The sequence below is a fragment of the Pogona vitticeps genome, chromosome 5 (genome assembly GCF_051106095.1).
Source record: "Pogona vitticeps strain Pit_001003342236 chromosome 5, PviZW2.1, whole genome shotgun sequence".
NCBI lineage: Eukaryota > Metazoa > Chordata > Lepidosauria > Squamata > Agamidae > Pogona > Pogona vitticeps.
The window spans coordinates 139,545,634-139,558,235 of NC_135787.1; the positions used below are offsets into that span (position 1 = coordinate 139,545,634).

Consider the following 12,602-nt stretch of genomic DNA (forward strand, 5'->3'; position numbering starts at 1 on the left):
TTCATAGGTCATTTGATTTTTCATTTGCCCATTCATCTTGATGAGGCATGGATGCACTCTCAGTAACACTTCCTCTCCTTCACTTCAGTAAGGACAATTTCATGCCCCTGTGAACCACCAAAGGACTCCTCCTACTCATTGCTAGGGAACAATTCACCTAGCTCTGGCACTAGCCCGGGCTTTTGCAGATCCTGCATTGGCTGGAAATTAGCACCCAGCTCAGGCCATATCACTTTCTGTATCTCTGTGAGGCCATTTTATTTCACCCAAACCAGCCATGAGCTACAACACATTCCCTTCTCCTTCTCAGATGGAAAAGTGGACATGCAGCCCCTGAATACTAGTTTCTGTTTTATCTTTCTCCCTGCAAGGACAAAAGCAAATGACCCCTCTTCTGCTAAGGCTGCCATTTGGGTTTCGTCCTATAACAGGAAGCAACCTAAACCCATTTTGAATAGCATTGGCCAGGTTTTAGTGTCCCAGGAGTACTAGAGATTGACGCCATTTTAGAAGAGTCATTCCCCAACCTGTCACCCTGGAATGAAAGCTTCTTGTAAAACAGCAGCTGCTGGAACATGGTTGAACAAAATTAAAAGAAGGATTTTTTTTCCTCCTCCAAAACTCATATCTTTCTCATAGGAAGATTTATTTATTTATTTAAAATGTGTTTGCCCTGCTTTTCTCCTTAAAAGGGACCCAAGGCAGCTTATATCAAAGACTTTGTAAAGCTAAAACAGTAAATATGCAGATACTTTAAAAAGAATAAATACCATATTTTCCATGTATAAGACAAGACTTTTTACTTAAATAATTGGACCAAAAATTGAGGGTCATTTTATACAGGGCAGGCAGCCGCTTTCCTTGCCTTTTGAGAAGCTACAGAGGAAAGCAGCCGTGAAAAGGCGTCAGGATCAAAGGGGTGCGCGCGTGCCACCGTTTCATGGCTGCATTAGCCATTTCCTAAACTCTGCAGGGCTTAGAAAGTGGGAAAGGCAGCCGGGAAAGGGTGCAAGGATCAAAGGGGCACTGCCCTCAAATTTTCTAATTTGGGTGTTAGAAAAGGCGGGGTTGTCTTATACTGTGGGTCATCTCATAAATGGAAAAATACGGTACATACCACACTAAAACGGTAAACAAAGTCAACACCAAAAACACATTCAAAGCCAACAAGGCACAACAATCCATTTAAAAGCGTCTCTCAGACAGACAGTCACTAGGGAAAATCGATTAAGATTTCTTTAATCAGGTGACAGCCCTATTAACTGTTCACACAATGACCGGAAATGCACAGTAGGTGAAGAAAAATGTAGCAACACCGACATTCACTGTGAATCTACACTGCAATCATTGATAATGTGCCTCTTCTACAATATTTCTTTCTACTTTCTGTCTTGGTTCTGCAGCACCAACATAGCTTTAAGTGGATGGTGTGCAGAACTGTCTTGGGACTCACATTTCCTCCATCACAGTTGACCTCTTTCTCCCTGAGCTTATGTTGCCATTTATAAGACCAGGTTTGCATTTGTTACAGACTACATGGAAAACTCATTACATTTTGGAAAACAGAAATCAGAGTATTTTCCCACTATGATATTCTCCAAAACAAATTAGTCTAATAATTGCAGGGGGGGGGCATGTTGCCCTTTAGGAAATCCAGAGAGGGATTAACTCTGTATTCGCGAAGGCTTTCACGGCCGGGATCTAATGGTTGTTGTGGGTTTTTCGGGCTTCTTGGCCGTGTTCTGAAGGTGGTTTTTCCTAATGTTTCGCCAGTCTGTGGCCGGCATCTTCAAGAGCACACTTTGCTGTCCTCTGAAGATGGCGGCCACAGAGACTGGCAAAACGTTAGGAAAAACCACCTTCAGAACACGGCCAAGAAGCCCGAAAAACCCACAACAACCAAGGGATTAACTCTCTTTTGCCCAGCTGACTATAGCACATCTGGAGATCATTTTAAAAAGGGGCAGAAGTGAAAAGAGGTGAAAGTGCATGTGAAAGAAATGCCTTGGGAAAAGTTAATGGAACAAAACAAATAAAATCGGCTGAATTCCAAAGCAGTTGTGAAGTGAGGAGACATGAGGCAGTATGTGAAGCTTATATAGGAAAAGCAGTAAAATGTTGCAAGGTAGTGCTAGACATTTACCCTACTGTGATTACTAAGAGTTTTTTGTCTGACAACTTGATCCTTTTATCATTTATTTTGAATGAGGCTTTGTTGCTGGTATCTTACTTGTTATTTTGTCATTTTAAATGTGTATTTACTATTGTGGTTTGTAGGATTGGATTTCTTACTGGCAAGAATCCCCTTGTTGTTTGTATATGATTTGCATAACTTGCTCCAGCTAATAGTTGCTAATTCATGCAATTTTGGGGTGCATCTCAGTTGTGCAATCAGGTGTTCGACCAGGTACATGCTCGAAATATGCTCTGACATCTTGTCAGTTAGTTACAGCAAGTTACATGAACCTAATACAAACACCAGCATGATTGTGTCCACTGTATTTCAAAGTATGCTGCAATCTGCTCTGTGAATATTTTACTATGAAATACAGGGTACACATCTGTTAAATTGTATTTTTAAATATGTACATAGTGAGCATTTCTTCTGAATCCCATCCTTAGTTGGTCCCAGATGAAGTCTGTCATGAGCTGACATTCCATTAGAAGAGTGTAGTCTGTAAACTTCTGAAGTAACTTAATTTCTGGAACTAAATAAATCTGAATTTCACCTCAGTGAAAAATTAATTTCAAAACAGCTCATACTATCCCACTGCTTCTATTCTGTTCTATTATTCTGAGCTTCTTGGAGGAAAGTTAGAACACTGTAAAAATCAATGGATCAAATACCTAAAATTTTCCAGTTGAGGTCTAAAGTGTGCAATTTAAATAAGGAGCTGCAGCAGGTTGACAGAGACTAGAAATTGATGCAGTGCTTAACAGTAGTGTGTATTGGATACCACATACAACATTCTGTGAAGCTCTGTGGTGTAACAGTTAAGAGTGTTGAACGTGGACTCAAGAGACCAGGGTTCAAATTCCCCACTTGGCCATAAATTTCACTGGGCAATCTCTATTCCATCACGCTCTTAAAATCTAACCTCTCTGACAGGGCTGTTGTGAGGCAGTTGGGGGGGGGGGAGAAGAACTGTAGATGCCCTCTCAAGCTCATTGGGAGAAAGATAGGCTATAAATAAAACAAACAAACAATTGGTTAGATTTTCATCAAATGCAGGCCATTGTACATAGCTTATATAGGTGCAATAACAAAATGTGGTTCCCCAGCTGTTTGTCATGGAGAGATTTAATACAATAAGATGATTCCCTCTTTCTTCAGGGAAAACATAGAATAGAAAAATTATTTGCTCATGTGTTGAATTTTATTTACTTTCTCCCTTTTCTCAAATATAGGCAATGATCATTGCTTTTACCTCTGATATGATTCCTCGCCTTGTTTATTACTGGTCATTTTCTGTTCCTCCCTATGGAGATCACAGCAACTATACCATGAAGGGTTACATAAACAACACACTTTCAGTCTTTGCTGTATCACATTTCAAAAATGCAAGCAAGCCGGCTTATCATCCAAGGTTTGCCAACATAACAACATGCAGGTAAGTATAGTATTTTGTTTAAAGGAATGAAGATATTCTTTTATTTATTTTTTAAAAATCCTAAAAGATAATTGTGGCTTTGCAGAATAATATGAAGATGAAATTATGCATTTCAACAGTTGTAAAGCCTACATAAGATCTATTTTTTCCCCTAATTATATTCTGCGTATACTGTATAATGTGTTGCGTTAAAACAGAAAAGAGGAAGGGGACAGGTTTTACTCCCCCTTCTGGCCTTAGTATATCATTGCAGATTGTGTTGAATTGATTGCCTGAATGTCTTCCGTTGTGTTAGGTACCGAGATTTCCGATACCCTCCGGGACATGAGTATCAGTATGAACATAATATCTACTACTGGCATGTTATTGCAGCCAAATTATCATTCATCATTGTCATGGAGGTTAGTGTCTTCCATCTTGAACTTTAACAAGTTTCCTCAGAGTTTTGTATTAAAGACCATGTCAGTGCATTTCTTTTTTTTTTCCATGTCCTTTTTTTAAAATAATGTTTTATTTTTTAACAAGAGGGGTGACAGAAAGGAAGAGGGGAGTTGAGGTTAAAGGGGGAAAAAAAGAGAAACAATCACATACTAACATCCATTCTATACCTATTGCTATATCAAAATTCCACGTTGCTCTATTTACTCTTTTCTGCCTTCTAGGTTTAAGTTCACATTTCAATATATGCTATTCATATGTTGCCTGTTGATTTAGTCCACTTATAAAATAAGTCCCATCTTTCTGTTGTCTTTTGTAAAGGGCAGTCCTTCATTACTTCTGATAAAATGTCCATTTCCGCTATTTCCCATATCTTCTCAATGAGATCTTCTTGTTTCGGTATCGTCGGACTTTTCCAATTTTTGGCATAGAGAATTCTTGCTGCAGTAACAATATATATAACTATATGTTCCTTTGACTTATCTATGTTATCAGGTATCATACTCAATAAGAACAATTATGGGTTTAGTGGAACCTTACAAAGCAATATTTGTTGCAACACAGCATGTACTCTTTTCCAATACTGTTTTTGCATGACCACCACATATGATATGTCAGTGCATTTCTTAATGGCTTCCCTCCACAGCTGCCTGCACCAATCTTTATGTCTACCCCTCCTTACTGTTTTAGCTTCTAAATACAGTTTCAATGATGTAAGCCACCTTGGCTCCTTTTGGGGAGAAAGGTGACATTTGTTGTTGTTGTTTAGTCATTAAGTCATGTCCAGGCCCTCCTGTCTTCCACTGCCTCCCGGAGTTTGGTTAAATTCATGTTGGTAGCTTTGGTGACACTGTCCAACCATCTCGTCCTCTGTCGTCCTCTTCTCCTCTTGCCTTCACTCTTTCCCAAAATCAGGGTCTTTTCCAGGAAGTCTTCTCTTCTCATGAGATGGCCAAAGTATTGAAGCCTCAGCTTCAGGATCTGTCCTTCCAGTGAGCACTCAGGGTTGATTTCCTTTAGAATGGATAGGTTTGTTCTCCTTGCAGTCCAGGGGACTCTCAAGAGCCTCCTCCAGCACCACAATTAAAAAGCATCAATTCTTCAGTGGTCAGCCTTCTTTATGGTCCAGTTCTCACTTCCATGCATCGCTACTGGAAAAACTATAGCTTTGACTATGCCGACCTTTGTTGGCAAGGTGATGTCTCTGTTTTTTAAGATGCTGTCTAGATTTGTCATCGCTTTCCTCCCAAGAAGCAGGTGGTCTTTTAATTTAGTGGCTGCTGTCATCATCTGCAATGACCATGGAGCCCAAGAAAGTAAAACCTGTCACTGCCTCCATATCTTCCACTTCTATTTGCCAGGAGGTGATGGGACCAGTGGCCATGATCTTAGTTTTTTTGATGTTGAGCTTCAGACCAATTTTTGCACTCTCCTCTTTCACCCTCATTAAGAGGTTCTTTAATTCCTCCTCACTTTCTGCCATCAGAGTGGTATTGTCTGCTTATCTGAGGTTGTTGATAATTCTTCCGGCAATCTTAATTCCGGTTTGGGACTCCTCCAGTCCTCCAATTCTCATGGATTAGAGTATATCTAAGGCATGCTGCTCGGCCTAATGCCATACAAGGGAAGATGTCTGATAAAGAGGCACACATGAAAAACTTCTGTTTAATCAACAAAAACAAACACAAAACTGTCTCCGTGATTTCAGATCATAGTATAAAAGTTATGAAGAAAATTACACTGAAGATAGGTAAGACTTATCCTAGTGGGTTTTCTTCATTTTCTGTATGGACGTCTTGGTTAGCAGATGAACAAATACAGAGCAGATATGGACTGCTGAATTTTCACTGCTTGCATGAAGACTGAGGTAGAAAGGACAAATCAAAAATTTAATTTGCTTTATTTGTTTGCTTATAATATGATATTGATTTTAAGCCCCTCTGTATTTTTAGGCCCCACTAAGCCCTTTCTGAGCCATCCATATTGTTTACTGCAAGTGACTCCTGCAGTGAGTAGCTATTGCTCAAGAAATCAATACCCGCCAAAGCCATGCTTTGCCAAGAATGGTGTACAGTTGCTACTGACAGTCTATGAAGAAAAGGCAAGACTTTGCAAGGGACATTACTGTTTCGCCAAATACGCATGAAGTTATAGGCCTGGTATTGGTCCTTCAGGTTCATATTACACAAAACAGCATGTAGCTGTGAGATCTCAGTTACACAAATAAATAGTTCCTGACTGATAATTTGTTAGAAGACAAGAACTACATTTAGAGAAGATCAAGCTGCCACCTATAGAACATGCTTTGGGAAACCTCTTTACCAACCTGCAGAAGTGCTTACAGAGACACTACAGTGGTGCCCCGCATAACGAGCGATTCGTTTAATGACGAATCCGCATAGCGACGTGTTTTTTTGCAATCGCAAAAGCGATCACATAACAATGTTTTAGATGGTAAAACATCACTTTGCGATGATCGGTAAGCGTTTCACTTAACGATTTTCGCATAGCGATGGTTTTTCTAACAGCTGATCGGCAGTTCCAAAATGGCCGCCGGGTAAAGAAAATGGCCACCCGCAGTGTTTTTGCACCCTTTCCTCGCTTCCCGGGCACTGAAAATGGCGGCCGCATGGAGGATTTCCAGAGAACTGTGAGTTTTTTGCCCACAGGAACGCATTAAATGTGTTTTAATGCGTTCCTATGGGCTTTTTTGCCCCGCATAGCAACGAATCCAGATAGCGACGATTTTTTCGGAACGGATTATCGTCACTATGCGGGGCACCACTGTATATTTTTCAGTTCAGTAAATGAGACTAGTCTGTGGGTATCCCATGGTGCAATCACTCAAGGCTCACAAGAAAACTAATGGTATCTGACCGGTAGAAGTGTAGGCAAGCAAGATATTGCATCCTGTTGTATAAGTTACATTGCATAAAGCTGATGCTGGCATCAATGGTTTTGGAGAAATAAAACATTTCTGCCTCACCACCAAAGCTCCCGAAGCTCCCTTGTAATCATTTTCATTGTCGGGAATCTATCAGGGGCTGCTAGACAGGAGGAGGAAGTATTTAATTCCTGCAGAAAGTTGCCATCACTGAAGTCATCCTGGCAATGTTTTTTATAATTAAATAATTCCACTTCCTATCCAGCAGCCCCAATAGTTTCCTGATAGTGAAAGTGATTATAAAGAAGCCTCAGTACCTCTGAGAGGGAGAAGTCAGAAATGTTTCATTTGTCAAAAATCATTGCTGATTATGATGCCATCAGTCTTATATAGTGTACCTTAGGGCAAGAGGATTTCAGCCTTTCTTGTGTAGGTGGGATTCATTTGGAGTAAATGTGACGCACTAAAACAAGTTATGGCATAAGCCTTCTAATATAAGGGTTAGCTGAAACAGGACCATGGACAGCTCAGAGAGCTTTGCCTCTGCTCCCTGGATAGAACAGTAGCAATGTGTTAACTCAGCAGAAAGCCTACTGTAGCCTTCTCATGATCTGTAGTATGACCAGCTTCCACTCTAGTAGAGCTACTTGGACCATTAAAGGACTTTCATGTCATTATGTAACATCAAACTCCTGAGATAGAAATTCAAATTGGAGGTTTTGTCTGGTATTTCTTCTGATTCTGAGGATGATAGTGGTGATGTGTCCTAGAACCATGAAATCATAAAATTCTATGAGGTGGAAGGGATCACAAGGGGAATTCTGTCTCACTTTTCAGCAGTGAATGAATCCATAGCTAAAGCATCCTTGACAGCCTCTGTTTTAAGACCAGTAGAACAGACAACTTCAGAAGGCTCCCCTTCAGTGGAGAGTCCTCCACCTTCCGAGGTAGTCCATTTCACAGCTCTTACCACCAGAAAATCCTTCCTGACATTTAACTGGAATATCCTTCCTTCTAATTGAAGTCCACTGATTTGGGTGCTGTTCTGTAGGGTAGCAGATCTTTCCATCTTCCATTTGACAGACCTTCAGAGTGCCATTCATCCAGCCAGCAGGGACCTGACTATGGGACTGACTGCTATCTCCCGAAGAAGCTTCCTCATTCAGATTCTTCTATTTCACCCTGAAAAATTCCAGACAGCGGACACATTGCTTTGTTACCTGGGAATTTTCTCGTGCTGTTGGAATAAAAGACGATAAACAGAGGTTCTTGAGAGCACTTACAATTATAAATGAGGGCACATGTCAGTACATGGGCAATGTTTTTCTCTCTAATAATTGTTATATATTCTGAGTACCTGACACTGATTATATTAACTTCTCCTTCCAGCATATCATCTACTTTGTGAAATTTGTTATTTCATACATCATCCCAGATGTGTCAAAGAAAACTGAGAGCAAAATTAAGCGAGAAAAATACCTAACACAGATGCTGCTGCATGAAAATCCTCTGAAAGTTATGAAGAAAAATATGGGGGCAATTGCTGACAAACTATTAAAAGGAGCAGACAGTCTCCGACCTAAATATGAATAGGTGCTTGAAACACCAACAGTACCTAACCAGTGGGGTTTCTAGTGATAAAAGAATATTTCCACCAAAACAACAAAACAGAAGGGACTGGATCCAAGACTCAATAGACAATAACTGCAAGGGAAGAAGTGAAGACTTGTAAAGACGTTTTAAGTATCAAATGCTATTTCTCCAAAGTCTTCTCTGACTCAGAACACTTTATGAGATTTTTAGCATATAACGCCAGCATTCAGACAACCAGGCTTGCAGAGCCAGCTGTTTTATATGTGCACATGTAAGTGTTCCTTACTCTCAGTAGAATTCTGGATTATTGCAAAATCCATCTTGCCAAGTACTTTATATTTAAAAGTAACCTCCTAGCAAACTCCATTTTGCCATGAATGTTTAGGCTTTTGGTACTTGCTTTGAAGAAATGGGATTTACCCACGACATTGGATATTGTATATCGCATATTGTATGATTTTTATATTTTTTATTAGTGGCCTATAAAGGTATCACTTATTCTTGCATTTGTATTTTCAAATGGCCACATGGCTCCCCCCTTTTATTTCAGTGGATTGTTGCTGAGAGCTATATTACTGGATCACCTGCCAAAGCAGGTTTTCTCTGTTTGAGTCATTCAATTCTCTTTATCGTTTTCTGACAAATATTTATTTAATCCTTTTTCTCATCCCTCTTTGTCATGGTGGTGATGAGAGGTTAATTTGAAAGTAAATTTGGATCATGGTTGGCACTGTGGAACACATGTAATCTTGGGGGTCATCATCACTAAACATGCATTAGTTACCATTATGAACTTAGAGGCACCTGCCTGAAAATAAGCATGCTTTTTTAAAAAAAATGCCTATAAAGCAAATTTTGAAAATCTGAGCCTGTTTGAAATTCAGCCAAAGTGAATTTGCCTATTACTACTTCAGATTTGCAATGATTTTGATTGATCAAATAAAATTTAGATATATGGATGCAGTAGCTTTAGTTTAGAGTATTTAACAGCCATGGCTTCTTTGCTGAGTAACCTTTCCTAGAGTTGTTTGCACTATACATTCACTGATTATGACCAGTTGTGTCCTGCAGTCCCAGTTGCTGGTGACTTGTGCTGATGTTTGGATTAAGAGATTTAACAGAGCAGTCCTGTGCACTGAACTGTTGATCTGAATTGGTGACGGGCTGGTTGGTTGGTTTTTTCCAGTGACCACACAACACATGTGCCATTGCAAACCAGCCCATTCCTAATCAATGTGTACCTGCAACTTTGGGGGTCTCTGTCAGGGCCTCCTTTCTCTCTCTCCCCCCCCCCCCTTATGCAGGTAGGATCATTCCATTCTGGTTTGGTTCCAGCTTGTGTGATTGCTGAGATGAAACGAAAGCAGTTGGCTTAAGCTTGACCCTTTGCTAACCCTCTTAACAACCTTGAGTATGGAAAGCTTATTTGGTGCTTGCCTGTGGAGGAGAAGGGAGAGGAAAATTTCTGTTTCTCTTTAATTGCTTCTATTGCATTGGTGATGCTTTGAAAGGGCCTTTTGGGAAAAAAATTCAGTGCATTACTGGTGTGCTGTATGAGTTAGCAAAAATGGAAAAGAAATTCAAAACTTTCTCACCCTTCCCCTTCGCAGGTGAGTAGCAGGGAAGTCACAGTTTTCAAGATCATCAAGTGGCTTAAGCAAAACATGGAAAAGGAGACAGGAGAGGGAATTTTTTCCCTTTAAAGGGAAGGAAGATTGGTCTGGATCATGTTAAACAGGGCTGCTTGAGGTGCATTGTGGTTGATCCATGCATTTGGATTGAAAGATCACCCACAAATGACGTACTGCTTCTCAGAATGACTCTGTTTAGCACAATTGAGACCATTCCAGGTCAGAATAAATGGACTGCCCAGTTGTGTCATTGCATATGCATGTGATTATACTCTTACGCTGCAGTTCTATACATGTATCTGGGAGTAAGTCTTGGTGAAGGCAGTGGAGCTTTGGTCTGAGAAGACATTGTACAATTATCCTATTAATGTACTTGTAAGACCCATTAGTTCTCTACCTTAAAGTGTATCAGACATAAGGTAACATGGTTCATGTTTTGTATGTATTAAAACGGTTCATGTTTTGTATGTATTAGGAGTGCCAAAAACTGTTTGCTCATATAGGATTATTTATTACAAAATGCAAAGCTGCAAAGCTAAGTAAACTGTTTGTGCAGTGCCAACTGTTTTGATCATGGTACTCATAACAAAAAACCCTCTCAATCTGCATGTAGAATGTTCTGTAGTGCTATTTCACTATGCTATATCTCTTTTAATGCAAGGATATATTTGTTGTTATTATGTATAAAAATGGAATGTATCTTGGTCAGCAATATAGAATGCAATTCTGTGTTTACATAAAGAGAAGGTCTATTATGTTCAACAAGTCCTATTTCTACCCTATCTCCCGGAAAATAAGACCTAACCTGAAAATAAGCCCTAGTATGGTTTTTCAGTATGCTCATAATATAAGCCCTCCCCCAAAAATAAGCCGTAGTTAAGTGAAACCCTGCCCTCCACCATTGTGCAGCATTGTGCAGCAATCAGAAGAAGATGATAAAGGTAAAGGTTCCCCTTGGCATTTAGTCCAGTCGTGTCTGACTAGGGTGCGGTGGTCATCTCCGTTTCCAAGTCATAGAGCCAGTGTTTGTCCAAAGACAATTTCCGTGGTCACGTGGCCAGCGCGACTAGACACGGAACGCCGTTACCTTCCCACCGTGGTGGTACCTATTTATATACTTGCATTTTTACATGCTTTCGAACAGTTAGGTTGGCAGGAGCTGGGACAAGTGACGGGAGCTCACTCTGTCGCATGGATTTGATCTTACGACTGCTGGTCTTCTGGCCTTGCAGCACAGGGGCTTCTGCGGTTTAGCCCGCAGAGCCACCACATCCCAGAAGATGACATGACTTTAAAATAAAACATTCCCTGAAAATAAGCCCTAATGCGGTTTTTTTAAGCAAAAATTAATATAAGACCCTGTCTTATTTTCAGGGAAACATGGTAAATAGATAAATATGGATTGGATAAATGCCTAAGACAGTAGTTGGTGCTTACAGTCCTGTGCGCATTTACCTAGAAATAAGGCACACTGTGTAATGTGTTTAAGATTTTCCCCATTTTACAACTTGGATACCAACACAGAGAAGTTGAATATCTATCCTGTCTCTACTCCTCCTTGCCATACCAAGTGAAATGTTAAATCAATATGTCCTGTTTCGTCAATAGTTTGTTTCTGTTTAAGAATTATAAGTTATGCCCAGTATTATTCAGCACTGATTATGATCCATGAATTTGATCCTGAACCATAAGCATCTACATTTCAGTGTCGATTTGCATGGTGAATATGATTTACAGTGGTGCCTCGCATAACGAGTGCACCGTTTAACGACGAATCCGCATAGTGATCTAATTTTTTAGATCGCTAATGCGATCACATTGCGATGTTTTAATGGGTAAAACATCGCACTGCGATGATCGGTAAGCGTTTCGCTTACCAATCTTCGCATTGCGATGTTTTTTTAAACAGCTGATCGGCAGTTCCAAAATGGCCACCGGGTGCTTAAAATGGCTATCACAAGTGTTTTTGTGCCCTGCCCTCGCCTACTGAGGGTGCGAAAATGGCGGCGCTGTGGAGGAACTTCACTCAACGGTGAGTTTGGGAGCCATAGGAACGCATTAAATGAAGTTTAATGCGTTCCTATGGCTTTTTCGGTTCCGTTTAGCAATGTTTTTGCATAGCGACGATTAATCCGGAACGGATTAACATCGCTATGCGGGGCACCACTGCATTTGCAAATGTTCTTCATGTCATTTTAAATTTTTCCATTCCATGCATTTTCCATTCCATGGGCAATATCATTTCAGATCACACTTTTTTAAAAATCAAATCTAGATCTTACTCTACAAAATTACATTTAACACAGATTTGGTCCAGTACACGTAGGGTCTTACCAATGAATTGCTGCCTTTTTTCAAGAATTAGAACTGGTCTGTATCTTCATGGGCATCGCCTCATAAGCCATCACTCAAGTGTCTCCACATCTGCAATCCCATAATTTAGTA

The 12,602-nt window shown here is 40.1% G+C and overlaps 1 protein-coding gene across 1 annotated transcript in view; it reads left to right on the forward strand.

The window, feature by feature from the left end:
- The window catches only part of ANO6 (anoctamin 6), a 71,235-nt gene extending 60,298 nt beyond the window's left edge, over positions 1-10,937 (forward strand). Inside the window, exons 18-20 of the mRNA XM_020795514.3 lie at positions 3,409-3,611; positions 3,907-4,012; positions 8,323-10,937. Coding sequence (XP_020651173.3) covers positions 3,409-3,611; positions 3,907-4,012; positions 8,323-8,526 — 513 coding nt within the window. The 3' untranslated portion in view covers positions 8,527-10,937. The remainder of the gene's footprint in view (positions 1-3,408; positions 3,612-3,906; positions 4,013-8,322) is intronic.
- The last annotated feature ends 1,665 nt before the right edge of the window (positions 10,938-12,602 follow it).